The 26,781-nt window shown below is 65.3% G+C and overlaps 1 protein-coding gene across 6 annotated transcripts; it reads right to left on the minus strand.

Annotated features, from left to right (window-relative positions):
* TPCN2 (two pore segment channel 2) lies at positions 1–26,781 on the minus strand. 6 transcript variants are annotated; one of them, XM_078433785.2, is made up of 25 exons: positions 26,599–26,780; positions 23,729–23,793; positions 22,945–23,021; positions 22,421–22,598; positions 20,996–21,112; positions 17,365–17,471; positions 16,749–16,821; positions 15,554–15,653; positions 14,534–14,599; positions 13,798–13,862; positions 13,222–13,322; positions 12,545–12,626; positions 12,237–12,323; positions 11,375–11,494; positions 11,176–11,235; positions 9,197–9,325; positions 8,348–8,397; positions 6,934–7,033; positions 4,366–4,437; positions 2,983–3,056; positions 2,375–2,456; positions 2,203–2,285; positions 1,741–1,822; positions 1,405–1,499; positions 1–816 (listed from the first exon to the last, which is right to left on the minus strand). In XM_078433785.2, exons 1-25 carry the CDS (start codon positions 26,702–26,704, stop codon positions 738–740), a joined length of 2,250 nt encoding a protein of 749 aa, XP_078289911.2. In that variant the 5' UTR covers positions 26,705–26,780; the 3' UTR covers positions 1–737. The 6 variants fall into 6 exon arrangements, 4 of the variants coding, with proteins under 4 accessions (XP_078289911.2, XP_078289910.2, XP_078289912.2 ...); XM_078433784.2 differs by having other exon boundaries at positions 15,554–15,656; XM_078433786.2 differs by lacking the exon at positions 26,599–26,780 and adding an exon at positions 25,839–26,460 and having other exon boundaries at positions 15,554–15,656.

Here is a 26,781-nt window from a genome sequence, read left to right on the forward strand (position 1 = left end):
TGGCTTACACATGCCTTTATGCAAGTTAGAAAGAGGTACCCGTCACCCTGGGGAGACATTCCAGTGCCTGGACACACCCTCGCAGCCAGGTTTACAGTGCACAACGTAAACAACCTTACCTGGCCACCCTGCTCCAGAGAAGCAGGATTGGAGTTGTGTCCACATAAGAATGACGACCTCACTCTTCGCCAGGATAAAAACTACGGGCGTTCTGACCCGTAAAGAAATCCGTCCAATCAATACTCATGGGAGCCATAAAACAATAAAACCCTTAAGATTCTCTTCCCCTAAAACCACCCAAACTGAATGCCCTGGAAAGCTGCCGGTTGGCCCGTGCAGGCCCCAGGCGGGCCCGTGGTCCCTGAAGGCCACCGGCAGCGAAGGCACCACGGAAATCGCAGGGCCCACGAGGAAGGCCACTGCCTCCTGCTTTCCCGACGGTCTCAGAGGTCCTGGGGAGTCACCCTCCACCCGGGTGTAGAAAAGTCAAAGTCTCACTGCAGCAGCCGACCACAGAAAGCGGCCGGGCGCGGAGCCCAAGGCGCCGCGAGGAAAAGCCGCTGGTAGGTGGTGGTTCCGCCGGGCAGCGAACGGGGCCCTGCTCTCCGCTCCCGCCTCGCGTGGGTGGAGAATTCCGGCCACGCAAAGGCTCTCCTCCCGGGCTGCTGCCTCGACGGGCGTCCGTCTCGAGGCCACACGGCCACCTGCCGCCCGTGCCAGGACGGCGCACCTGGGGGTCACCTGCACAGCCGCAAGTGCGGGTGACAGCTCAGCCTCTCCAGCAGCTCCTCCTCCGTGGGCTCCTCCAGGACGTCCCTGTGGAGTCGGGGGGAGGGAAAGACGTGTGGGGAGCTCCGGAGAGTGACCCGGGTGCCTCCAGAAGAGCGTGAGCACGACTCGGAGAGGCCCTGCTCGCCGCTCAGGAATCTTCACACCCGTGCACAGCTTGGGGAGGACCGGGGACACGAGGACGGGCTTCCACGTGTGGATGTGAGCACGGGGCTGAAAGCCCGGGAGGACGCCCCGCACACGCTCACGGGGGCGGGGGGAGGGGTCGCCCCCGCCTTCCTGTGCCGGCAGAGGATGGCTTCCACCGTGGGGAAGGGCGGGCAAGGACTCCTAGGGCCACCTGCCTCCACCCGCCAGGAGAATCGCTGGGAGACTAAGGGAAGCTGAGCCTGTCGCCTTACACGCCCACCAGACAACAGCACAGAGCCCACGGCCCCGGCAGCAGCAGAGGAAGCCCACGCCCTGGTCCCGGCTCGGAAGTCGGTGGGAGGGAGGCAAGGGATCGGGGGCTCGTGGGGAGACCGTCAGAGAGGACGCCCGCCTGCCGGCCGCCTCCCGGCATCTCCCCCTCCCCGCCCACAAGCCAAGCAGACGCCCCCTTCCTCGTCCACACACCTGAACAGGAGATCCACAGTCACCTGACAGCACGTATCTGGGTCCCCAGCAAGGGACCGCAGGTGAGCGCGGCGGTCCCACTTGTGGAGGAAATTCTGGGGAGCAGGCGGGGGGAGAGGGGGCCCAGTGGGTGTGCGTCCCACACGAACCAGCCTTTTCCCCTCCAGCGTCGGCCAGGCGTCCACGGCAGGGAGCCAGACGCCCGACGGCCGCCCCCAGCCCACCCGGCGGCCGAGAACCCCCACACATCAGGGGTCGAGGGCATTCCAAGGGGCTCCCGGCAGCCAGGGCGAGCAGCGCCAGGCCCCAAGGGCAGGACGGAGCCTCGGCTGATACCTCCAGAATCAGAGCCAGAAACAGGTTGACCCAGATGACAGATGACACCAGCCACCACAACACGAAGTACATCTTCGACCACCTGTGGAGGAGGAAGGCCGTGGGGGCCACCGTGAGCCACCCAGGCCACACGCGCACGCGGGGGGCACCGCGCACCTGACGGCGCGTAAGCAGCGGCTCTCCGCGAGTCCTGCCGCTAACTCTGTGGCGCCACCAGTCCTGTTTTCGCGGAAGCGGTCAACGAATCGCCCGGGCAGCACGGCCGGCAAGCGATTCGGCTGGGATTCGAACCCGGGACCCTCCGCTGGGGCCGTCTGAGCCCCCCAGGCTCCAGGCTCTCCTCCCCTCAGCCTGCCCCCAGGGCTCCCAGCAGCCTGAGGAGCCTCACCCCTCGGCGGTCCCCAGGATTGGCGAGCCCAGGGTCGCACGGCACAGTTACGCGGCGGGGGCGGGGTCACTCACGGGCCCGAGAAGCGCCGATAGGCGTCCAGAAACACCTGCCAGTTGTTCACCACCATCACGTTCCACAGAGTGATCAGGGCGGCCTGCGGGGACGCACACACGGGCTCCAGGAGGGCAGAAGAAGGGGGTCGGGAGGGCAGGGGTCCCGCGGAGCAGGGCCTGCGGGGCTCACCGCGAAGTCATCAAAGTTGTTGGCCCAGTACTCCAGCTGCTCGAAGCTTCCGCAGGGCGCCGAGCTGTTGTCGGGGGCCAGGCTGCAGGGACACGACAAGCTGGGTCAGGGGTGGGGACGGGGACGGGGACACGGACGCGGGGGCCCCGGCACTGCCTCAGCCCCTGCACGCCTGGAACCGGTCTGGGCCCGAGAAGGTAGAGGCAGAAATGCCCCCATCTCCGGAGGTGCCGCGAGGACGGCCAGGGGCCGAGAGCCGCAGACACACAGGGCAAACCGAGCCTCCCAGACGGCCGGCTCTAGGTCTGGCCCCGCGCTCCGCTCCACCAGGGCATGGCCTGGCCTGAAGCTCCCAAGTGGGGCACAGGGGTGGGGCCGCTGCGCTGAGCAGGCTTCAGACACGCTCTCAGTGCAGAGTCTGGGTGAGGGAGGGGAGGGGGAGAGGGGAGGGGAGGGGGAGGGGTGTGGGAGGAGAGGAGGTGGGGAGGCAAAGGAACGAGGACCAGGAGGCCCGCCCCCTGCACCGCCATCCAGGCTCACGCTCCTCCACACCCCCAGACTCCGCACCCCGAGATGCACTCCCTTTGGCACCTTCAGGCCCCACTCACCTGCCGTTTCCAGGCGCCACGACGACACCTCGGAACAGGCTGATGCCCAGGATGGCAAAGACGTAGTACACGACCTGGGGAGGCGGGGCCGGGCCCGGTCAATGCCACCGGCACACGGACCCACAGGGCCGGGCTGAGCGTGTGAAGGCCACCTGCCAGCAGACTCCCAGTCCTGCCCCCAGCCCCCAGCCATGGGTACGGCCGGCCTCCCCCAGGAGCACCAGGACTTCTCCTCCCGGGCACCCTCTCCTGGCCACCAACCTGCCCCCCAGTGAAGGAGCAAGGAGCCACCACCACCAGGGGAGCCACAAAGATGAACTGGGGGCCCAGGGGAAAGACCGAGGCGGCCGAGTCGAAGCAAGGCTGTCCGCCTCTTCTCTGGGACAGGTGTGGCAGGAAAGAGGTAAGAAGGACCCCTACTCTGGGCTCCACTGGAGGCAGACGCCAGTCCTAAGGGAAGGGGGCCCCAGGGGAGAGGTCCCCAAGGGAGGGGCAGGTAGGAACCGGCCAGGCTTCTCCAGGAGGTGATGAGGTCTAAGGAGCACCACCCAGCAGGCTCGTGCCACAGAGGGACGAGGCCACCAGCGGCCCGACCCATCCCCACCTGTCCCCAACGAGCCCAGCAGGAGAAGGAAGGGGCACACAGCCCAGCCTAACCCAGTCCCTTCTGGGCCTCCGTCCCCACTGCTGGGCTTCGTGCCGAGAGCAGCCTTAGGTGTCCCCCCTGCCCACCGGGGCGGGACCACAAGGCAGAGCCAGCAGCACCACGGCCGACATGGCTGGGGGCTCCCGAGATCCCCCTCAGCAAGGAGGGAGGACTAAACCCCATCTGGGGTCTCTGGGGCTGCAGGGACCCCTAGTGCCTCTCATACTTTTAAAATCAGTGTCTCGGGGGGGCACCTGCATGGCTCAGTCGGTTAAGCACCTGACTCTCGATTTGGGCCAAGGTCACGATCTCGCGGTTCATGAGACCAAAGCCCCACGTGGGGCTCTGCGCTCACAGCACCAACGGCTGCTTGGGATGTTCGGTCTCCCCGACCGCCTTCTCTCTCTCTCAAAATAAGCAAACTTTTAAAAAAAGAAAAAAAGAAAAGGACACCAGTGTCTCAATGCGGCCCGCGATCCGAGAAACGTGAGGGATTCCAAGCGGCCGACGGGATCTCTGGCACAGAGAGGGAGCGCGGTCGGGCAGCCCTCCCCACAGACCAGCCCTGAGGTCCGCCCTCTGCACTGGCAGGAGGCGACGCGGCTTCCCGGCCCAGACACACGGCCACCTCACCCAGGGCCCCCCTTCCTCCGGAGGGGCCGGCCGGCCCCGCGCTCACCCAGGCCTCCGGCCGAGCTCAGGCTCACCCCCACCCCCACGCCCACAGCCACACTCACCACCAGGATCCCGCCAAAGGCCCGCATGTTTTTGATCAGGTCCAGGATTGTACTGGCCACCAAGGCCATCAGCTGAGGACGAGAAGAAGGCACGGCCCTGCTCTCTCTGGCCCCAATGAGGTGATGCCGACCCTGCCCGCCACCCAGACCCTGGCCCGGAGAGGCGGGACGTGACCAGTGGACGACCAACCTACCCACCTGCGCAGGCACACAACTGCATGCACACACACACCCCTACACGCACAGCTGGACAGACGTCCCACAGCCGCCCATAAACACCCGCACACGCGGATACATCCACGCCCGCCACACACACTCATGCTCAGAGACGCCCGCCCAGATACGCCCACGTGCCCCCCACCGACGCCACCAGCCCCCCAGACGCAGCTGTGTCTCGATCCCGAGTCCTCTGGCGAAGCCACGGCACACGGGGGCTCAGATCACACTGCCCAGCGACCCACTAAGGCTGGGTTGGCCGCTCCTCTCTGGTCTGGAGGCTCCATAGAAGCACAGGCCCACGGTGGCCAGGTCAGCCCCAGGGACCAGGTCTGAGAAACGTCAGCCCCAGGGACCAAGTCTGAGAAACGTCGGCCCCAGGGACCAGGTCTGAGAAAGGTCGGCCCCAGGGACCAGGTCTGAGAAAGGTCGGCCCCAGGGTCCAGGTCTGGGAAAGGTTGGCCCCAGGGACCAGGTCTGACAAAGGTCGGCCCCAGGGTCCAGGTCTGAGAAAGGTCGGCCCCAGGGACCAGGTCTGACAAAGGTCGGCCCCAGGGTCCAGGTCTGAGAAAGGTCGGCCCCAGGGTCCAGGTCTGGGAAAGGTCGGCCCCAGGGTCCAGGTCTGGGAAAGGTCGGCCCCAGGGTCCAGGTCTGACAAAGGTCGGCCCCAGGGTCCAGGTCTGAGAAAGGTCGGCCCCAGGGACCAGGTCTGAGAAAGGTCGGCCCCAGGGTCCAGGTCTGGGAAAGGTCGGCCCCAGGGACCAGGTCTGACAAAGGTCGGCCCCAGGGTCCAGGTCTGAGAAAGGTCGGCCCCAGGGACCAGGTCTGACAAAGGTCGGCCCCAGGGTCCAGGTCTGAGAAAGGTCGGCCCCAGGGTCCAGGTCTGAGAAAGGTCGGCCCCAGGGTCCAGGTCTGGGAAAGGTTGGCCCCAGGGTCCAGGTCTGACAAAGGTCGGCCCCAGGGTCCAGGTCTGAGAAAGGTCGGCCCCAGGGTCCAGGGCTGAGAAAGGTCGGCCCCTGGGTCCAGGTCTGAGAAAGGTCGGCCCCAGGGACCAGGTCTGAGAAAGGTCGGCCCCAGGGACCAGGTCTGACAAAGGTCGGCCCCAGGGACCAGGTCTGACAAAGGGAGCTCTGGAGACGCACCAGGCTCCCCACCCACAGAGGGCTGCTCCCCTCACATGCAAGCCTGAGCCCCAGGGAAGAGCTCTCCAAATAGTTCATTTTCCCCACGTGATGCGTTAGGTCCTAACGCTGGATGCTACATGACAGAAACCACCGTGTGTGTGTGTGTGTGTGTGTGTGTGTGTGTGTACAAGCGATTAAGCGTGGCTACCGTGCTACACGTGCACGACACGTGCGGTTACACGTACGGGTGTGTTACCGCGTGTGGTCACCGTGTGCTTGCACGGGCGTGTCAGCACGGGAATATGTAATGAGATGCGCGGTGTAGTTACGAGCACGTGTGTGATCACGCGCACGCAGAGGACCGCGTGTGCACACGCGTCCCCACACGCATGTGGGCGGCGGCCCCCAGCTGCACCCAGGGCCCCAGGCCCCCTTCGGATGGGAAACTCTGCTTGGAAACAGGTAGCCCCAGAAGGGACAGGTGCACGGCGAGGCAGAAGGAAGAGACGAGCTCAGGGGGAGGGACTCGGACACGTGGAAAGGGGGTGATGTCCTTGGATTCTTCTCTCCCGAAAAGTTCTTAGGAAGGCAGGAGGAGCAAACTCTACCTCTGTGCCGGGTGGGCGCTGGGCCTAGATCCCCTGCTCGCCCGGCTCCCCTCCCCTCAAGGCTGGTGTCCCTCCCTGTGGGCACGTTAAGAGAAAACGAGGCTCGTAGATGTCACGAGCCACCGGGTTCCCGCATCGGGGTCCCAGAGACTAGCACCCCAGCCAACCCCACGCCTGCACTGGGGGTCCTGGAGGGGAGTACCCTGGCCCGTCCCGCCTTCACCCCTCATTACTGGAAGCCACTGAGAGCCCACGCCCACGGCCTTCTAGAAACCTCAGGACGCCTGGGAACACACGGGTTCCAAGAGCTCCAGACCCTGCCCCTCACCAGCGCCAGGGGCCCCAAAGAGCCCAAAGCTACCGCCGCAGACGCCGCGGTGCCCCACACGGGTCCACCTGCGCTGGCCTCCCTCTCCTCATGCATAAAAGCAGGGCTGGAACTGCCCCCGGCATCACCCGGCTGCAGTGCAGGGCTGGGGACACGCCCCAGGGAGACCAAGGGGACGACGGTCCTGCTCTCGGTCCCTCCCTGCCCAGGCTCACCCACTCCCCAGAGCAAGGCCACAGTGGGGGCAGTAAGGCAGGGTGGCGGGAGGTGAGGGCGTCAGGCACGCACGTACCTTCATGCTGGGGATGATGCGCAGGAAGCGGAACACGATGAACATGTTCACCAGCCGGGCCATGTCCCACAGCGACAGCAGGCCCAGCATCTCTGGCTTCCTGGAGAGACACACAGGAGACGGTCGGGAGGGCCCCGAGACGTCGGCGACAGGAAGACCGGGAGGCGTGTGTTCAGACACAGAGAAACAGAGACGCAGAGAGCAACGGGGCGGGGGGCGCGGGGGAGGGGGGCCCTGTCTTGGCACACGCTGAGCCCGGACTGCCCACACCTGCCGGCCCAGGACAGCACGGGTCAAGGCACAGCCCCTCACGCTGGTGCCCAGCCATCGCACCCCGGTCTCACACGACAGACACTCAGGTTCCAGAGGCCGGAACACTCCAACTCTGGTCCCAGCCCGAGTGGAAGAGACGTGGTCCCTGAGCCGGTCCCGTCCCTCTCCGCTGACCCCTAACCACCCTCCTATTGCAACCCCTCCCTCTGACCTCGTCCCCTGTCCCTATCACCGACCCTGTCTCCTGACGCCATCCCCGTCCTGACTCTGCCCTCTCCTGTGATGCCATCCTGCGGCCTGACCCCCTAGGTGTCCCTCGGAGCTTACTGTGCTCTTGTCAACTCGAAACTCATGCTCACGCAAAATGTTCCCCTGCGATTCTCGGACAAAAGCAGGTTTTCACTGCGCTTGAGAAACCAGGCGGCCTGAGCTCCTGCCAGGCCTCGGCTCACCACCACGGACAGCACCAGCCCCAGCCCCACCCATGTCCCCGACGAAAGCCCTTCCTAGCTGGCCCTGGGGCAGCTAAGCCGAGTCGCCGGCACTTCCGGGCCACTCCACTGGCAGACAAGCAGCCCCCGAGACACTGAGAGGGCGGGGCCGGCACAGGCCCCGGCTGGGGCAGCTGTGTTCTGGGCAACGCAACCCAACGGCCACCTCAAGCCACACTTCGAGGCGCTCTGGGGCCCCCTGGCCAGACAGCCACACTGCTATGCGGCCAGAACCAGGGTGGGTGGGGCTCCAACAGCCCTGGGGATTCAGCAGCCCCCGCCTCCGCCATCCAACAGGGTGGCGCTCAGAGCAGGAGGTGACAAGCCAAGGTCACACGGCTCCCAGCCGCACGCCCTGCCCTGGTGCCGGGGCTGAGCCCACTGCCCGCTAGCGGCTTGTCACAGCTCTGGGAACCCTATCCATCTGACGGCGAGTTAGGCCATGTCACAGGATCCCCAAGAGCAAAGAGAGACCTGCTCCACAGTCCTACGGGCCAAGTTCCGAGCCACCTGCTTCCCTAACACTCGGGCCATGGGCCCTGGAGCAGCCGGAGCAGACAGGCCAGGGCGCCTGGGCACGGGCCACCCACCCCTGGGGCCTACAGGGTGCTGGTTGCTGTAGCCTCCCTCGGTTCTCTCCAGTCACATACCAGCCTGGGTGTGGGAATCGGTACACAGCCAAGGTTGAGATCTCCAAAACCTTTAATCACAAAAGAAGAGAAGGCATCGCTACAGCAACCTAACCTAGGGGGCTTTCAAACGAGTTCTAAAGCTCGTGTCTGACATGCTCCCCCTCAAACGGGGCTTTGGGGGGGAAGTCAGAGCTCCGTCCTTGTCCCCATGGGTTGGTTCCAAACATGGGACTTCCTGCGGCCGAGAAACACACTCTAGTCTCAGGAGGCGGTGGCCTATCTACAGGGAGGGCGGGACACCGGAAAGGCTGGAGGAGCCCGGGTCAAGGACAGACCGGAGGCCCGGCTCTCAGACCGTCCTTGTTCCTGTCCCAAGGAGCCCGCACCTCCGATCAAAGACGAACAGATGTCGGAACAATATGGCTGCCACGACGCACACATCACGCGTGACCCTCCACTCCCACAGGCTCTAGGGAAAGGGTGCCTGACCCCCGCGGCCCCTCCTGCCACCCACATCAAGGCCCCACTGTCCTTAGTGTCAGTGGCTGGGGCCGGCTCAGAGGGCGGGGACCGTGAGTTCCTCTGGCCCCCCCCCCCCACCCCCGGCAGGGGTCGGGCAGCCTGCCCGGTGACACTCAAGTGCAGCAGAAACCCCGCCTCCCGCAGGCCCCCGCTGGCCGCCCCCCCCCCCCCCAAGCAGCGCACGGGGGCGAAAGCCGGCCCTTTGCCCCTGCAGGCCGGAGCGCGGCTCCCTGTGGCCCTCAGCGCCCGAGGGACGGCCCGGGACGGGACACGGCACAGAGCCAGACGCAGAGAGCACACCGCCCGCCCGGAGACGCCAGTGGCCCGGCGCGTCTCAGACTTTACCAGCAGGACGACGGTGAGGAGCCCGTCAAATACGTTGCTGGAGTAGGACAGGTACCCCCGCAGGCCCAGAGCGAACGCCTTGAGCAGCAGCTCTAGCACGTAGTACAGGATGAAGACGCAGTTGAGAATCTGCAAAAGGGACACAGCTGCCTCGCGCCCGGCCCGCGCCACCCGCCCTCCGCTCGCCTCCCCTCTGGCCTCTCGGGGCCGCCCTTGCCACGTGCCCGCCGCTCACACCCGGGGCATCTCCAGCACCCCAACTTCCTGCCCCACACCCTCCCCTCAGGTGGCCTGGAACCCCACGCCGGCTTCCAGAACTCGCACGTCTGCGGCCCTACGTCTCCCAACCCCACATCCTCTCTGTGCCCGCAAGGCCGGGGTCACACTCCCCCCCCCCCCACCACCACCCCCCGAGCCTGCGCCCCCGGCTGTCTCTGCCCTGGCGCCTCCGGTCCAACCTCCAGGGGACCTCTAACAACTCCCGTGGGCAGCGCCCTCCCGGCCTCCGCAGGTGTGTCTGAGACGCTCTTCACATTGAACGTGGCCTCAGGCTACTGGGTCCCGGTCCGGTCCATGTTTGAAGCCAGGAAGTAAGACACGGGAGTCCCGAGGGTGGGGAGGCGTGGTGAGCGCCGCGGTCACCCCACCTAGGTGTCCAGTCTAAATGCCACATTCCTAGGGCACCTGGGTGGCTCAGTCGGTTGGGCGACTGACTTCAGCTCAGGTCATGATCTCACAGTTTGTGAGTTCGAGCCCCACACTGGGCTCTGTGCTGACGGCTCAGAGCCTGGAGCCTGCTTCGGATTCTGTGTCTCCCCTCTCTCTGCCCCTCCCCTGCTCATGCTCTGTGTCTCTCAATAAATAAACGTTAAAATTAAAAAAAAAAAAAATTCCATATTCCTAGTGCTGCCTCGCTCACCCGTGAAGAGATGCTGTCAGACCCCATTTGACCAGAAATCTCTCATAAAGCTAACCAGGCTGACTCTAGTGCTGAACAATTACCGTTACAAGAGAGAAAATACGGGGCACCTGGGTGGCTCAGTCGGTTAAACGTCTGACTCTTGATTTCAGCTCAGATCATGATCCCAGGGCTCAGGTCGTGGGATCGAATCCTGCGTCAGGATCCCCTCTCTCCCTCTCTCTCTCTCCCTCCCCCTCCACCCCACTCCCCTTCTCGAGCCAGTGTGCTCTCTCTTTTAAAAAAAGAAAAAAGGGAGAAAACATAGATCAAGTGTATCCAATTTGACTTTTGTCAGGAATGAAACCAGCCACCTCTGGAATGTGTCATTCACGAGGAGGAGACTGAACCTTTCTGGGGTCATCCAGGAAAAAAATACAACAGAAAGAAGAAAGAAGAAAATCTGATCTTCCTGAAGTGCAAAATGCAGGAATTTCAAGCGTCAGGTCAGAAAAGCCGTTGTTTCGATTTTGAAACTAGGATACGTTTTACTCCACATCTAACACACAGGACACAATCTGTCCTGGCACATTAAACCAGATAAGTCAAACAGCTTCCTACGTAATTAGAGAAGATGTAGTCGTTTGCGTCCATTTTAACATCTTTCACGATGCCGTGAAAACACCCGCTTTGTTAAGAGTTCTGGCGTTAGGTACCGTGGGGGCGTGGCTGCTACTTTGCCTAACATCCAACGTGGGAAAATTGTTTTTAAATTCCTAGAGAGTTTGATGAGAGCACATAACATTCAGAAAGGAGCTCACGGTTCCAAAAAGGGCTGAGAACCAGCCACGGAGAAGCTCAAATCCCAGGGCCAGACAAGGCGGCAAGACGGGGGCGGCCCCACCCGCTGCCTTGCCCCCCACCCCCGCCCCCCGGCCTCGCCCGGGCCAGCACCCCTCCTCTGGGGGCGCCCCGCGACGGGCGGAGCCGCTCTGCAGCAGGAGGGCCCCGGGGCAGGGAGGCCGTGCACACTCACTCCCTCTGGCCGCTGTCACCCCGGCCGCACGGCCCCAGAGCTCACCCCGAGGACGAAGTCATCACGGTCCCCGGGCAGCACGTCGGCATCGAACACCAAGAACACCTGCGGAGCCAGAGCGGGAGGCGGCTCGCCGGCCGGGCCCTGCAGAGACCTCGGGCAGGGGGCCGGGAGGAGGGGCAGGGGCAGGGGTGGCGGGCACGAGGTGCCTCCCACGTCCACACGAGGGCAAGGGCACACTCACAGAAATGGACACGAGGTTCCCAAGGGCGATGAGGTTCCCCAGGTAGTCAAAATAGCGGTGGCTGAAGAGGAACTGAGCGCTCCGCAGGAAGGGAGACCGGTACTCGGGCCGCGGCGGGCGCTGGGGAGGGAACACGCGTGTGCTCAAACACACGTGCCTACGGGGGGCACGTGCCCGCACCCCCTTATTCTGGGATTCGACTTTTCCTACCTTCTCTCTCGTCCCAGTCTATCCAGCCTGAGAAAATAATCTCAAACACGAAAACAGGTGCACAAAGACGTTCATCCGAGCAGTCTTTGAACACCAAAAGAGAGGCAGAGAGAGCCTAAACGGTCACTAAGCGGCTTAAGTAAACCACGAGGGACTATCCGGGGGGGACCCTGAACACACGCCAGGTGTTTACCAAAGTGTTCTGTGAATAAATGTACGTAAATTACACGCCAATAACTGACACGGGACAGTCTTCTGGACACAGTGCTGAGCTGGATGCCAAGGCCCGTCTGGGAACTTGACAAATCAGGGTCAAGGACAAAGGACAAATGCTTTGGACAAACTCAGGAAGCTCCAGAGAAGGACACACAGGAAGTAGGTAAGAGTCTGTCATGGAGACAGGGGAACCCATCCAGAAGGTTCCCGAGTCAGGCTTGGCCCAGGCCAGTCCCTGTGGTCTGCGAATTGCATCAGGTTAACAAAACCTCCTCGGTTTCCAAGAGCCCAGCAATCTCTGTTCCCGTTCCCCATCCTCGGGGCCAGAATCCCTGGCACTGATGCCAAGGGTCACCCGGGTGATCAATGCCAACACGCACCGTAAACTTCCCCGTTCACCCCGGGTGGCCTGGCCCTAAGCAGGTGGCTCAGTTACCTCTTTAATCACCCTTTTGTCAAACTCGTTGAAGAGCTTCTGAAACTCCTCGGCCGACAGAAGGTCGCCACCGTAGGAACGCACCTTCTACAAAGGACAGAAACACAGGTCAGCAGGGGTCAGCTGGGCCCAGGGGAGGAAAGGCCCAGGACAGGAGGGTGCGCCGGGCCCAGCCCCCACCGGCCCCCGGGCCCCGGCCGATCTGAAATGACGCCCTGTGCGGAAGCGGGGTTGCTGGCCGACGTGACCTCCAGGGGGACCCCAGATCACAGACCGAGGAGGGCAAGGGGAAGAGGGGACTCCGATACCTCCATGATGACCGGTTTCTGGTGGCTGTCCAGCTGGACTCTCTGAAGCACCTGCAGGAAGTCCTGGGGGTCCACCCCGACCCTGGGAAGAAAGACACCGCGCCCCAGTGAGCCCGGCCAGCGCAGCGCACCCGGCGCCCGCCCCTCTGGCCTGGGCTGTGCGCGTGCGACCGAGCCGCCCTGGGCGATGACACGGGCCTCCGTGAAAGAGCCGACCACAGGCCCTCCGACGTCCTGTCGTCTAAAATCCCCACAGACACTACTGTCGCGCCCCCGAGAGGAGCGCGCTGGCCCTCGGAAGCGGCAGGCGGTACGACAGCAGCACCACGGCTAACGAGCCGTCTGAGCCGGAGCCTTCCACACCGACACCACCTCCAGACCAGGTCCCGCTGGTTCGGGCGCCCGAGCACAGGGGCGCGGGAAGGGCGCAGTCGGGGGAGAGGGCCAAAGCGCCTCGGCCCCCGCCGGCCCAGGGTCTCCGGGGCTCACGAGGACGACCCCGCGGCACCAGAGAGGCAGAGTCCTCAGGATGCCCGGGCCCCAGCCCGCAGGGAGCTGGGCAGAGCGGTGCCCGGGAAAGGCCCCACGGAGCACGCCACCCCTGAGGCGTTCCCTCCCGGCAGCAGGCGCCCCCACTTCCTCGGGGAGAAGGGGCTCCCGGGAGCCCCGGCACTCACCCTCGAGGGTGGGCTTCTCCCCGTCTGCTCATGGAGGAGAGGACCTCGTAGGCAGCCCGGGCCCCCAGCCGCCTCCGGAACAGCGAGGTCTGGAAGGACTTCTGCAAGCCAGGACGATGGCTCTGAGTGGCGGGGCCGGGCCTCTCCCGGCCGCACACCCCCTCCTGTGCAGCGGCCTCTGGGGGCACCCACCCGCCCGCGGCTGGGAGCGGCCCTCGCCCCCTCGGGCCCCAGGGGCATGGCCAGACCCCTCCCGGCCTGCAGAATTCACGCAGACGTGCTTTTCCGCTCTGCGCACCTGGGGCCCCCAGCTCTCACACACACGGTGGGCTCGGGCCGCCTGCCCTGGGAGGGGCGACCTCGAGGCCTCCCTCTAGAAGCGGCCTGGGCAGCAAGGATGTGCCACGGCTCCCGCCTCCCCACGGGAGGCGGCGCGGAGACCAGCAGGGGCCGCCACCCCACCCCCGGCCGGCCACCCTCACTGCGGGGACTGCCTGGCCAGTCAGCTCGGTCGCGCCCCGCTTGGCCTCCAGGGGCAGCTGCTCAGGCGGGAACAGGGACAGCAGCCCGGCTCACCATCAGGTAGCCCCGGAACTGGTTGTAGATGATGGCCGTCAGCAGGTTCATCAGAAACAAGCTTCCTTCGAGTGGGAAAAGCCACGGTCATCGGGCAGAGTCTGGAGGGAGCACCCCAGGGGCCCAGGGCCAGGCCGGCATCCAGGGGCACAGAGGGGACATGGGCACAGCAACCCCCCGGGGGGGGCGGCAAGAAGGGCAGGGACGGTCACAGAGCAGGGCGTGCTCGTGGTTCCCGTCAGGTGCCCGGGGCACACCAGTCACCCCACACGCAGCCTTGTCCTCATCCAATGAACACGCAAGATACCAGGCCTGCCCAGCCACGGGCACAGGGGCCATCGGTAGTCACAGACCAAAGACCACGAGATGGTCACACTGAGAAGCCACGAGGTTGGAGGGCACATGAGGGGAGGTCATGGGGTTGGGATGGCACACTGGGGTGAAGTCATGGGGTCGGGAGGGCGCATGGGGGGAGGTCATGGGGTCAGGAGGGCACACTGGGATGAAGTCATGGGGTCGGGAGGGCACACTGGGGTGAAGTCATGGGGTCAGGAGGGCGCATGGGGGGAGGTCATGGGGTCAGGAGAGCACACTGGGATGAAGTCATGGGGTCAGGAGGGCGCATGGGGGGAGGCCATGGGGTCGGGAGGGCACACTCGCACCTGAGCATTCGCGATCTTGCCACTGGGGGCAGAATCTTGCCCCCAGTGACCCCTGCAGACCCACCGGAACTTACCTATCAGGGTGAAGACTATGAAGAAGAAGGCATAGGCCCGGTTCTTGGAGTACGCAGGAGTCATCACTGGGAGAAAGAAAGCGGAGGGACTGAACCCTGCTCCCGCCTCAGCGTCCCGTCCGACCCCCTCACGGCCCCACGCCGTCTGCCTCCCAGAGGAGAGAAGGGCTCGGCGGGGAGACCCAGGAGGCCTTCTGGTCCAATGCCGACCCCCGGCTCTGCCGGCACACCCTCGGAACGGAGGGCTCACTACTTCTCGAGGCTGCTCCTCCCTTCCGCTGAGATCTGCTCCCCTGTCCACTCCCCGCAGACCGGAAGGTCAGCTCTCCCTCGGGTGACTCGCTAGGACTCATGGGACGCGTGGGCACAACACTCGGGGTCCCGCCGCACAGCTCTCCCTGGGTGTGGAAGCCGGGGGCTGCCCTCCCGGGAAGGTCTCTATGATGGGGGGGGGGGGGGGAATCACCCCCGCGCCCAAGACCAAAGTCACCAGCCAGGGGACCAGGCCACGGCCAAGCCCTGGAGGCCTACGGCACCCCACCCTGGCCGTACCGCTCGCCCAGACAGAGAGGCCCCGGCAGCAACCCCAAACGTGAGCAGCCACAGCCACCTGAGACCCAGGGCCGGGCCCGGGGGGCAACAGGGAAAGTGGTCAGGCCTCAGAGAGGAGGCCACCGGGGGCCCCGCCAGACACACCAACTCATGCGTTCTTAGCTTCCCGGTGAAGTCAGGAGCCAGGGGAAAGACAAGGCGAAGGGAACAGACGCAAAGGGAGGAAGCGAGCACAGGAGACGGGGAAAAACGGAAGAAAAAGGAAAAAGGCAGGAAGGAGGAGGGAAAAGACAAACAGGGAAAGAAAACCAAGGAGCGAGCGAGGGAGAGAAGCCAGTGTCATCCTCCCCCGCGCGATAAAAAGGCCTTCGGCACCCCCGCGGCCCGGAGCCCGGCTCTGCAGCCCAGTGACAACCAAAGCTGCCCCCCCCCCCCCGCCCCCGGGGCCTCTCCCCACTCCTCACACACCGTCAGGGTTGTTGGCGGTGGTCAACAGCACCAGGAGGGAGGTCAGGGCCTCCGGCAGGTTGCGAAAGTACGTCAGCCTCTCCCGGTCCTGCCCGTCGTCCTGCTGAGAGCGAACGTGACAGCTCTGAGGCGCCGTCGGGCCTCTGCCCCAGCAGCCACTGTGAGGCCAGCATCCCCTGACCCGCCATGTCCCCATCACTTCCCAGCAGGCTCTGCACTCACAGACAGGACCTCAGTCGCGGCCTCTGGGCCCAAGAGCCAGTGTTCAGGGAGGCCGCGCACCCACAGGGACACCGGCCACCAAAGAGGGTCTGCTGGGAACCATGGCGAAAAGCTCTCAGCCGCCCTGGCCGAGACACACGCAGACACAGCACACACGACCACACAACCACATGGACGGACACACACACACACACACACACACACACACACACACACACACACGCGCAGCAGCTCCAGCTCTCCCAGAGTCAGAAAGGACAGTTTTCAGTCCCCCCTCACGGACAGCACAGCCTGAACCCCCAAATACCACAAGTTCAATGAAAACCGGCCTTGGCTGACCATCGGCCACATTCCCAGGGCAGATGCAGGACAGCTCCAGGCCTGAGGACAGCAACCCTGGCCAGCACATGAGGAAGGACACGCTGGACCACAGATGCACGGGGCGGGGGGACCGGGGCGACAGGTGGGAGACACCTCCACACAGCAACAAGCCACCGGGGGCCAAGGAGCAGGGAGGAGCTGGAAGAAGGGGACAGGGGCCGGGGGGGGGGGGGGGGAGGGCAAAAGCCCACAGCTGGAGAAGAGGAAGTGGGGACAGGCAGGTGCCGTGAGAGGGACGGTGGTGCAGTCCATCCCGAGGGCCCCAAATGCCAGAATGAGGGGGCCTCCATCTAACAGGGTGCAAAGAAAGCCGGGTGAATGACGGGGCAGGGAGGGGAGATGGAAGGAGGGCCACCAGGCAGACCAGCCCTGAACCCGCGAGGCAGGGGGCACCCGGGGGCCCCATCGGGGGTGCACGGAAGACCGGCCACGTGGAGAGACCCCGGAGCCTGGGTGGGCCGACACTGACCCTGGTCACCAGGCTAGGGCAGGCAGCCTAACTGGGCCCCAGAATGACCCCGAAGCTTCCCCTGGGCCGCCCTGTCCACCCAAACCCCAAGGCCCCAGGCCGGGTCAGAGCGGAGCACCGTACCTTCTCGCCTGTGAAGAGAAGCATCCCGAGCATGGTGAAGACGCACAGGTGCAGTGCCAGCAGCAGCACGACACTGGGGAGGCAGGGGCGGGCGCTCAGCACGGGACACACACCCCACGCACCCCACGCGCCCAAGCGGACAAGGGACTAGGGACAGCCGACCCGACCGCACGGGGAGCTCCCTGCCCCGACAGAGCCCGCCGTGCACTCAGCTACTGGTCCCGCCCTAAGGGAGCCCTCTTTCCCTGGCAGGGACGATCGGTGACCCCAAAAGCATTTCCTGGGGGTCCAAGGACCTCCCGTCTCCCAGAGGGGAAGGCCACGTCCAGCCATCTGGGCTGGAACGTGAGGGGTCACCCATGTGAGCCACTGGGGGAGGGGACGGAGACAGAACTGGGGGAGGCACGGGAGGAGAGCGGGTGGGGAGGGGTCACGGCCACAGCGGGGCAGAAGGGAGCACCCGCAGGGCTCTGCAGCTATCAGGCAGGGGCACAAGGCCACCAAGGGGCTGCCGGGAGGCCGCGAACACCCGCCCACCGGCCTCCCCAGGCCGTAGTCCCGGCGCCCCCGACGGCACAGCAGGGAGCAGGAGACCCCGCCCGCCCGGCGAGCCCACCTGGCCATTTCCGGCAGCGACGACCTGATACACTTGAGCGTCTTCTTCATCATGGAGGAGTTTTGCATCAAGAAGAAGGGGCGAAAGAGCCTGCGAATCCGCAGGGGCTGAAAGACGGCAGGAAGGGGCCCCCGTTTCCACCCAGGCCGGAGGCAGAAGGCCGAAGAGCCCCGGGCCCCGCTCACGCCCCTGCCCCCGCCCCTCCTGCCCCCGCATGCCCCGGCTTCCACCTCGGGCTCCACACCCTCCTCCTCACACCCCTGCCAAGGGGCCACCCCTGCGATCAGAGCACCCAGGGGCCACTCCCCGCACCCCACCCCCCCTCAGTCCTCGGGACCCCCCGGCCTTCTCGAGGGCTTCCCTCAGGCGCCCCTTCTCCCTCACCTGCTACCAAGACACCACATGTCCCGACACCTTCACTCGCAACACAACCCTCGCCCCCCCACTCACCCCTCCACCCGCCCCGCGTGTCCCCGCTCCCGACCCAGCCGGTCCTGCTGTCCGGTGACCTCCAGGCCTGAGTCTGCCCAGTGCTTCGGGCCATCTCCCGGGGCCTGACCCGAGTGCTGGCGCCCAGGGCCCCTCCTGCCCTCTGAGGCCTCGCACTCCGGCGAGCTCATCAGGCCTCTTGGTTTTCAGGCTCACGGTTTCAGGCTCACGGTGATGACTGTCCCTCCCACGTCCACCCGCCCCTCCCAGCTCTCAGCTCCAGACTCTGGGCTTCTCGTCTCAGAAGCACAGCTAGGTCGGCCCCAGGCCCTACGGACTGGCCGGAGGCCCACTCTGGCCCGCCCCTCGCCGTCCCGCCATCCCGCTGGCTGCGGCCTGTCTCTGCTCAGCGGGAGGGTGGTGCCGGAGCCTCCTGTCCCGATGCGAACGCCACCTGCTCCTGCACCACACCCAAGTGCTCTGGAATCCTGCCGCGCACCCGCACCCGGTGTCTCTCGCGACCGAATGAGCTCCCTCCAGCACGGGGCAGACCCTCCAGATCGTCTGCACCACAGGTGATCCCAAGGCCTGACTCAACCTCCCTCGGCTACTCGCACCCTCGGAAGGGGCCCAGCTCCCGGCACAGGACCAAGAAAGGACGCTCAGGGCGCTCAGGGCCACGCCCCCAGCCCTGCCCCGTGGGCTGAGGAACCAGCGTCCCCAGCTCGCCCATGATCCGCTGGCTGCCCCTGGAAGGAACCTTGTCTCAGGGCCCGTATCCCGAATCTTCCAGCCATCCCTCTAGGCCAGGCAGGGGCTGAAGGTCCTGCTGGCACCCGCACCCGGGGTCTTGGACCCTCACCAGTAATCAGACACGGGACAGGGTGCGGCTTCTCCCCGGGTGTAGTGACCCGACCTGCCAAGGGCCCTCCTGACACGGGGGGCCACGTCAGGTCGTGGACCCGGAGACATGTGGCCTTGATGAAGGATGGGAAGGTTCATCCACAAGACTCAACCCTGATTAGACGCCAGCCTAGGGCCAGGGCGGGGTGCCCCTGGGAGGCCCACATAGAATCACAGCTCACCACTGATCTGCAGATACCTAGTCCCCCGTGAGAAAGAGGCACGGCAGAGTCGTGACCATGGCCTATCCGGTCACCGGTAGACCACGAGGGCTGTGACCCTCCTGGCCACAAAGTAGAAATGGACGTGAGAGACTAGGCCGGAGTGGGTGGGATGCCCCTGGTTCTCCTGCCCGCCCTCCCCGCCCTGGTGCCTGTGTGAGTTATGACTGGCCAGCTGGCCACAGGGAGAAACCTGGGGCCTGGTTTCTGGACGGTTCTGGGTGATGGGCTGACTCTACCCAGTGGACCACGTGTGGCATTACAGCCTCAATTGGGAGAATCCCCCCCCCCCCCCCGAGACGGTACTGAAGGGAAAGCTTTGCGGCAAGCGGGGTCCGCCCCGTCTGTACTGGGAAAGGTAACGATTCCTGGGATCAGGGCACGGAAAGAACAGGCCAGACCACAGGGGATGGGGTCCAGGAAGCGCATGTGTGGATGGGCAGAGTGAACACCCACAAGACACAGAAGGACGCGTCCTGTAATGTCCAAGCCTCTCCCCCCAGGGCACCACTGACGCCCTGCCCTCCAGAAGCAGAGCCCGGTTCAATTCGGCTCACCCAGCCCGATGCGGCCCCCTGGCAGGGGGTGGGTGACTGCGATGTGCCCCTTCCCCAGGCACTGGACAGACAGACGTGCTGGCTGGGGCTCTGCCTGGGGCCACCCAGGGGCCACCCTCTGAGCTTCAGGGGCCCACGCTGCTTCAGGGCAGCCCCACAGCCCCCACTGGCCTCACGATGGCCCTCACTCTGAAGTGCCTGGCCCGCAGGAGGGCCCAACGGCCCTAGGCAGGCTCAGTGACCCCAGCTGTGGGGCACAGCCCTCTGTGGGACCAGAAGGCGCATCAGAGGCTCTGAGCACCAGGACGTGACAGGAACAGCAACTCCTCCCCCGACCCCACGACTCAGTGTCCTGCTGCTCTGGGGAGGGCGGGGCGGGCGGCGTTCCACCAGGGACACACGTAAGAATTCATGCAAAGCAGGGTGCCGTGCCAGCATGGGTGCCCATCTGCCAAGGACAGCCCGGGAGTGGAGGCCTGGGTCCCCATTTGAGGGGAAGCGCCCCGAGTTGCTGAGGAGCTGGCCGAGGCAAGGGCTGCGGGACGCAGAGGGAGAGGAACTTGTAAGGAGCAGTGAGGGCCCCACCGATAACAAAGCGAGGTCTGAGCTGTGCTCGGTCTTCCTGGCCTGTTGCGCAGATGTGGGTTCATAAGCTAACGAGGCTCTTTCCTGCTAGGAAGTGGGAGGCGGGCCCTGCGCCCTCCCCTTGGCGCCCTCCCCTTGTCACCCCTGCAGCTCTCTCTCTCGGCAGCGGCTCCCCGCTTACTTCCGCCAGCGAGGGCGTGGACAGAGGCTGGGACGCCGGAGGGGCAGACGGACGGCTCCCTGCTGTCCCCTTGCTGTCCCTAGGGCAGGTGCCCACGCCCTGGGGCTGCCAGCCGGCCCTGCCTGCGGCACTCCCAGAACCAAGCAGTCTCCGCAGGGGCACTGGTGATCTGCACCCCTCCAGACGCCAGGGGCGGGGCGCCAGCTCTGGGGGCCTGTCCCCTGAGCTTCCTGCAGTTCCGTGTCCCTCGGGGCCCCGTTCTGCTTTGTCGGTTACTCGACACCCGTTTAAGCCCCTATGTAAACTCTCTTGGCTAAAGCACCCGATGGGCTTGTGTCCCCGACGGGCCCTGAGGGACACGGATGTCCCCACACCCACTTTCCCTGTTTCTCCTCTATCCAATCACGGGGCAGAGCATCCAGGTGGGGGTGGGGGGGGGGGATGGTGCAGCCAGAGAGGTTTGGGGACCGGTGGCCGATGTGGGCCTTCTTACCGCAGGCCCCACAGAGCTCTGGGCGCGAGGCCCTGGACGGTGCTTTCCTGGGGGACCCAGGCGGGCGAGAAATTCAGCTGACAAGTGGGGAGGCAGGAATTAGCAGTCCCTGTGCCCTCCCCAGGCCTCAGGACGGGCCTTCTTCTACAGGACGGGACAAGGCCAGCGGCTGACCAAAACGCTAGGAGGGTGGGAAGAGACGGGCAGCGGACGGGCCACCCAGAGCTCCCCGCTCCCGCCTCGGAGCCACCGCACCACCTACCTCCTGGCAAAGCAGACTCAGCGACACGATCCAGTCCGCGAAAGACACGACCAGCACTGCGAGGTAGGCCAGCAGCCAGGGGTTCTTCCGGAACTGGGCCCATCCAACCAGATAGCTCTGCAAGAGAGGCGGTGGGTGAGCGGGCGAGCAGGCAGCCCCACAGACACCAGCCCTGCGGCCGGTCCGAGGCCGTGGACGCGCAGGGGTGAGGCCGGGGCGCCCGGAGCAGAGATCCCTGCCCAGCCCGCCAGTGACCTCGGGCACTTTAACCCCTCTGGCCCGCCGCCTCATCGGTCCTGCCCGTCCCGGCCGCCAGTCTGGCTTGCGCACAGAAACCACTCTGGAAAAGAGCCGTTCTGGAAAAGGGGCAACGGCACTCGTGGTCCGCTTCTGGTTAGGGCCGGCCCGCACCCAGAACCGTCTAGACCAGGTCTTCCTCGGGGGCCCGCTGGCCAGGTATCAACAGCCCCACCGGCAGCAGGGGCATCCAGAGGTCATGCTGTGCAGACAAAAACGTACGCTCGCTATCTTTCGAGACTCCCCAACCGTCCCAACCGTTCGGAAGACGCTAATGAGAACCGCTCCCCAGTTTCAGTTCCAGTCTGAAAACCCTCAAACCCATAAACACATCGTGGGCTAAAAAAGAAACAATGTGAAGCGGTCCGGGCCCTCGGTCCCCCCCGGCCCCCAGCGCCAGCAGCAGGGCCCCGAAGCCACCCCCACAGCAGGACAGCCCGGCAGGCACCAGACCAAGGCCCTGCGGGGCTCTGGGGACAGTCTGCCGCACTACCCGGGGCTCCGTGGCCAGCTGCATATGCTCGGCTGGGCCTGTGGCGCTGGGATCACTACCGTTCGACCAAAGTAACAGGACGTGTGACCCACAGGAAGATCTCCGGGCCCCTCCGCGTCGTGCTGGGAAGCCGCTACGGCTCTGAACCCCCGACGTGGCTCAGAAGTTCACATGAGGAAGGCCGGACCCACCTCCAGCTTCCCGAAGGACTCGGGTCAGAGTCGGACACACAGCCGCGCGGCAGCCGGTCCTTTTCCAGCTCACACCCACCTCCTCCCGTGTTCCTCCCCTCTTGGGGGCGGGAGGGCAGCCCACGAGCGAGACCACCGGTCCTCTCTTGTTCCGTCGGGGTCTCTCCTCACAGAGGCACTGCCAGACCCTGGGCCGCTCCCGGAGGCCCCGCGAGGCCGTGCACCCGGCAGGCCCGAACCCAGACTCGGTTTAGTCCAGAGAGAGAAAAGCTGACAGGGTCTCTTGTCCTCCAACCAACCCAGGCCTTTTGCTCACAGGGGGAAGGTGCAGTCAGAGGAAAAAGGCAGCCAGCTCCGGGAGCGTAAAGATTAATCCGGAGGGCAGCACGCAGGGTGGGAGGGCACCGGCCCCCGCGCTCTGGCACCTGATGGCGCCCGGCTCACCTTCACAGACACGTCGGCCACAAAGACCAGCAGGCAGAGCGCCTCGACACTCTCGGTGAGGCCACAGGGCGGGTCCCAGGGGGCCGAGCGGAAGCGGACGTCCGCGGTGCTAGTGAGCGAGGAAGGGGTCTCGATAAAAGCCAAAAGCAGGATCAAGAAGATGGTGAGGCTCAACGTCCTGAGAAAAGAACCAGAACTAATTGAAACGCACGAGCCAGCGAGGCTCTGGGCCGCAAAGCACATCGACCGGCAGAGTGCCGGGCAGGACAGCAGGCCACCCTCGGGGGCTTCCAGAAGCAGAGCCCCCGCCTCGCGGTCTGTGCCCACTCTGGAGCGGTCAGCTGACGGTGCCCAGGCCAAAACTCAGTGGCGTGGCTGGACCTCATCACCAGGAGGGCCCCGCTTTCCGTGGGCTGGGCCCCGTGGCAAGGAGACAGGGGAGGGGGAGCCCGCCTGGACCCTGAGGCCGGCCTCCCCCCACCCAGCCAGGCCGCGGGCACCCCGCGCGCCGTGCCCCTTCTCACCACTGGCAGGTGTTGGAGTAATACAGTCGGTAAAGCCACATCGACCTGGCGTCCATGCGGTGGTTAATGGAGCGGTACTGGAGGTGAAAGGCGCACGGGAGAGCATGAGCGGGGGCCCCTTCGGAGCCACGCGGCACGGCCAGCCCCGTGCAGGGCCCCCGCTGACCCCTCGACGGGCCCTAGGCGGGGACACAGGCCGTGGACTGGAGTCCCCTCGATCGCACACGTGGAAAAAGGGCTCTCTCGTGGCCCAGCAGGGGCACGTTAGCAGGCAGACTCAGAACACCCTGGGCATCCACTGCCCCGCGTGGATGCCTGTTTCTAAGTGCACAGCTGTGCCCTCTGCCTGCCTGTGACGCTGTCCCCTCTGCTGTGCAAGGCCCTACAACGGTGCCGCTCTCCAGGATGCCCCCCACCTGGTACACTGCTCCCTTCCATATTCTATTTCCCGAATTGAGCCTCAATAGCATTTTCCAGCAGGGGATGGTCGGGCCATCTTGGAGCATCTTTCCCAAGACCTGGACAGGCCCTCAGTAGATGGTAACTCAACGAAACGAGTGTTTCCAGGGTTCAAAAGAGCACCCAGTGCCCCACCTGGAGGGAGGACTCCAGGCAAGCCGTGCCCAAAGTGCCCGTCATCACGGTAATCGTGGCCACACGGTCCAGCGACCGAGGCCCTGGCCCCAGGACGGCGAGGAGGGGCCCATCGGGGCAGCCGTCACCCAGTCCCCACAAAACCTAGACACGGGCCCAGGCCCAGCCACTGGGAACAGGTGCCACCCACCTGGATGGCATCTTCGATGAAGACGGCAGCCTGGTCAAAGCAGAGATCCTGCCTGGACGCAGCACCTGCAGGCAGAAACAACACATCAGGTGACGTGGGGGATCACGCGGCACTCACCTGCTACAGGGCCACTGAGCTCAAGGAGAGAACTTGGAGGCATTCTTTTCTAAGGCTCTGGAATGACCGGCCTTTCGCCCTGCCGCGAGTTTGCACACAGGAGAGCCCCAGACCTGGGCTGGCACAGGGAGGACTGTGCGGCCGTCACTACCCTTCTGCCGCCTTCACCCACCAGCAACTTGGGGCCTCAGGGCCCAGGAGGATGGATGGAGCCTCCGTGGGCCCCAGGAAGGCTCCCGACTACAAGGGGCCTTGAAGTCAGGCGGCTTGAAGCCATCCCAGCACCCTTGTCCCCTGCCCACCAAGGAGCCATAAGCTGCAAACGAGATCAGTCCCTGCGGCCTTGGGTTCTGTCCACTGATCGTGGGGCAAGGGCCACCTCTGTGGCTTTGGTGCAGAAGCTGTTGCTGGACACAAAGGGAGAAGGCAGGCATGAGGAGCCGTGGTTCGCAGCAACGGAGGACCCTCACGGCCCGGCGCCCAGGAGAGAGGGTGCAACCCAGGCAGCCTGGTCCCCGGGGGCGGGGAGAAGAGCCCGCACGTAGCCCCAGCAGCTCCCGGATCAGGGAAATGACACGGCAGCGGTTCCTGTTGAAGATTCTATTTTCACACGTGGCCCCTTTGGGCCAGCAGCTTCTGAAAACTACCCTTAACCGGTACAGGGAACACACAGACATGTGCACAGCTCTAGAGCAGAGGTACCAAAGCCAGAAGCGGAGCAGGCCACAGAGAGCAGAGGACAGCAAGGGCTCAAACGCTGCTCCCACATCAGCCCTGGACCAGCCTCTCTGCCTCTGCCCCAAGCCCCCCGCCCCCCACCATCCCCACCATCCAGTCTAAGCCCCCTCTGCTGTTCCAGGCTCCACCCTGCACTGCCTGCCTGGGACCCCGACCAGCTCCCTGATGACCCTGGGCAAGCCCCCGCACCTCTATGCCTCAGTTTCCCCTCACAGGTCAGATGCGACGGGACGGCTGTGCCGACTCAATGGGCTGCTTAGCTACTAGGTGTTATTCGAAAAGCCCCTTCCGTATCACGACAATCCCTCGGCCTCTGACTTTTCCATAGCCGGGGGGGGGGGGGCCCGACCAGGAACAAGAAAACAGCCACCCTCTCCCTGCAGCCCGTGAGGTGAGGCTGGGTCAGAAGGACCCGACCGCAGGGTCTGTGGGGCAGCACAGTCCCCGGACCCCGGTTGGCAGGACGAACCCCACCTAGGAGCCCCGCTAGGGAGCCGGGAGGTGACCAGCCGTTCTCGGTCCCCCCTGCCCCCGGGGCCAACAGCCTAGCCGGGGAGACTCAGAACACAGAGCGTCCCCTCACGCTCTCGGGAAGCCTCATCGAGGCATGGCGTCGGGACAAAGAGCCCTCTCTCATGGTCCACGCCGCCTGGCCCCGGCTCCTAGCTTACAATGCAGGTCTCAGCGGCCTGCCGTCCACTCTGCCAAGACTAGGTAGGACCTGCACAATCAGGCCCAGAATGGCCATCAGCACTGACTGCCCCATCTCGGCCACCTGGCCGGGCCCCGTGCAGAGGGCGTTCCCAGCAATCTCTCCGAATCGTCACAACGCCCCTCAGGTCAGCTCCTCCGACTCCCTCCCTTTTACTGAACCTTAGAGAGGTTAGGCAACCTGCCAAGGTCACACAGCCAGAAGTGGCAGCACGAGAAAGACACTCCGACCTCCAGACACAAAGTCTGCACCACCACCACCCCCCCCCCCGACACCCAAATGCCGCCACGTCCTATGTCCCTTGTCCAGGGATCTGTGCTGGATGGAGACCTTTCCTGGGGGACAGCCTCTGAGATGGGCAGGCAGGTGGCCGCCTCGGCCTCCGGTTTTCTTGTCTGGGGTCAGGCACCCATCCCCCCAGTCCACGGATGGGCGCACACCACAGGCCCCTCCTGGACCCAGGAAGAAAGTTAAGTCCGGAAAAGGAAAGTGGCCCTGGAAGGAGCACCCAGCTCGGCACTCGCAACAGATCCCAGGGCTGACCTTGGACAGGTCCGGGATACTCTCCAGGCCGGGCCTCGGTTTTCTTCTCCTGCAAGATGAGGCTGAGGCCCTTCCCAACCCCCCGGGTGTCTGCCAGAGACCGCTGGACTCCACCCTCCCGCCCTCCTCGGGATTCAGCAATTTCTCTGCCGTAAACAGGAAGGACAGGAGGGAGCTGCAGAGGGCAAAGGGAGGAAGCTTCCTCCCTGGCCGGAGTGGGAGGTGAAGCTTCCTCCCTGGCCGGGGTGAAGGAGGACCAGCCCCTGGGGAGCCTCCGGGCACCCGGAATGAGAGGGCAGACTGAAAGGACTCCTAAGTCTACTCCCAGCGGGGTTCGAATCCCTCCTCAGCCACCTCCCCGCTGGGTGACCCGGAGTATGGGCACGCCCCTCTCCGTGCCTCAGTTTCCCCCACAATAACCGGGAGGAAAACGGAAGTGCTGCTTCCTAGGAGTCACCAAGGCGATCCGCGAGGCGCGGGTCCACCCGAGACGCATCGAGGGGGCTGCACGGCGCTGGCTGCCCCAGGCTGGCCGAGGCCGGCTGGTCGGAGGCAGGGCGCGACCCTGCAGCGCTTGGCCGACTCCGCACCCGCGCCAGTGCCCGGGTCCGCAGAGCGGCTCCCCTGGCGCCCAGCGCCCGCTCGGACCCCGGCCCGGGGAGGGGGGGCGCGACGGCAGCGGATGGCGCGGGGCCGGGGCGGGGGGGGGGACCCACGCGCCACCCCCGCGGCCCGCTCCCCTCGCCACGCCGTCGCTCACCAGGCCCAACGCGGACGCCGCGGGAGCCGGCCGAGCCCGCCGGGCGGCCACTGCCGCCCCGGGCCCGGCTCAGAAGGGGCTCCGACTCCTCCCGTGGCTCCTCCATGGGGTCGCCGCGCGCCGCCGGACCTTCACTGGAGCGCAGAACTCCGCGCGCGAGCTCCACTGCGCAGGCGTGGCGTC

This window comes from Panthera onca, chromosome D1 (genome assembly GCF_046562875.1).
Source record: "Panthera onca isolate mPanOnc1 chromosome D1, mPanOnc1 haplotype 2, whole genome shotgun sequence".
NCBI lineage: Eukaryota > Metazoa > Chordata > Mammalia > Carnivora > Felidae > Panthera > Panthera onca.

Bases quoted from the DNA above. Each gene is read 5' to 3' on its own strand.
- TPCN2 (XM_078433784.2), bottom strand. From the start codon at position 26,704: ATGGAGGAGCCACGGGAGGAGTCGGAGCCCCTTCTGAGCCGGGCCCGG. The intron at 22,599-22,944 runs GTGAGAAGGGGC...TTCTTTTCTCAG, and splicing joins TACTCCAACACCTGCCAGTG to GACGTTGAGCCTCACCATCT. The intron at 12,627-13,221 runs GTGAGTGCCGGG...CTTTCTTCCCAG, and splicing joins GGAGAAGCCCACCCTCGAGG to GGTCGGGGTGGACCCCCAGG.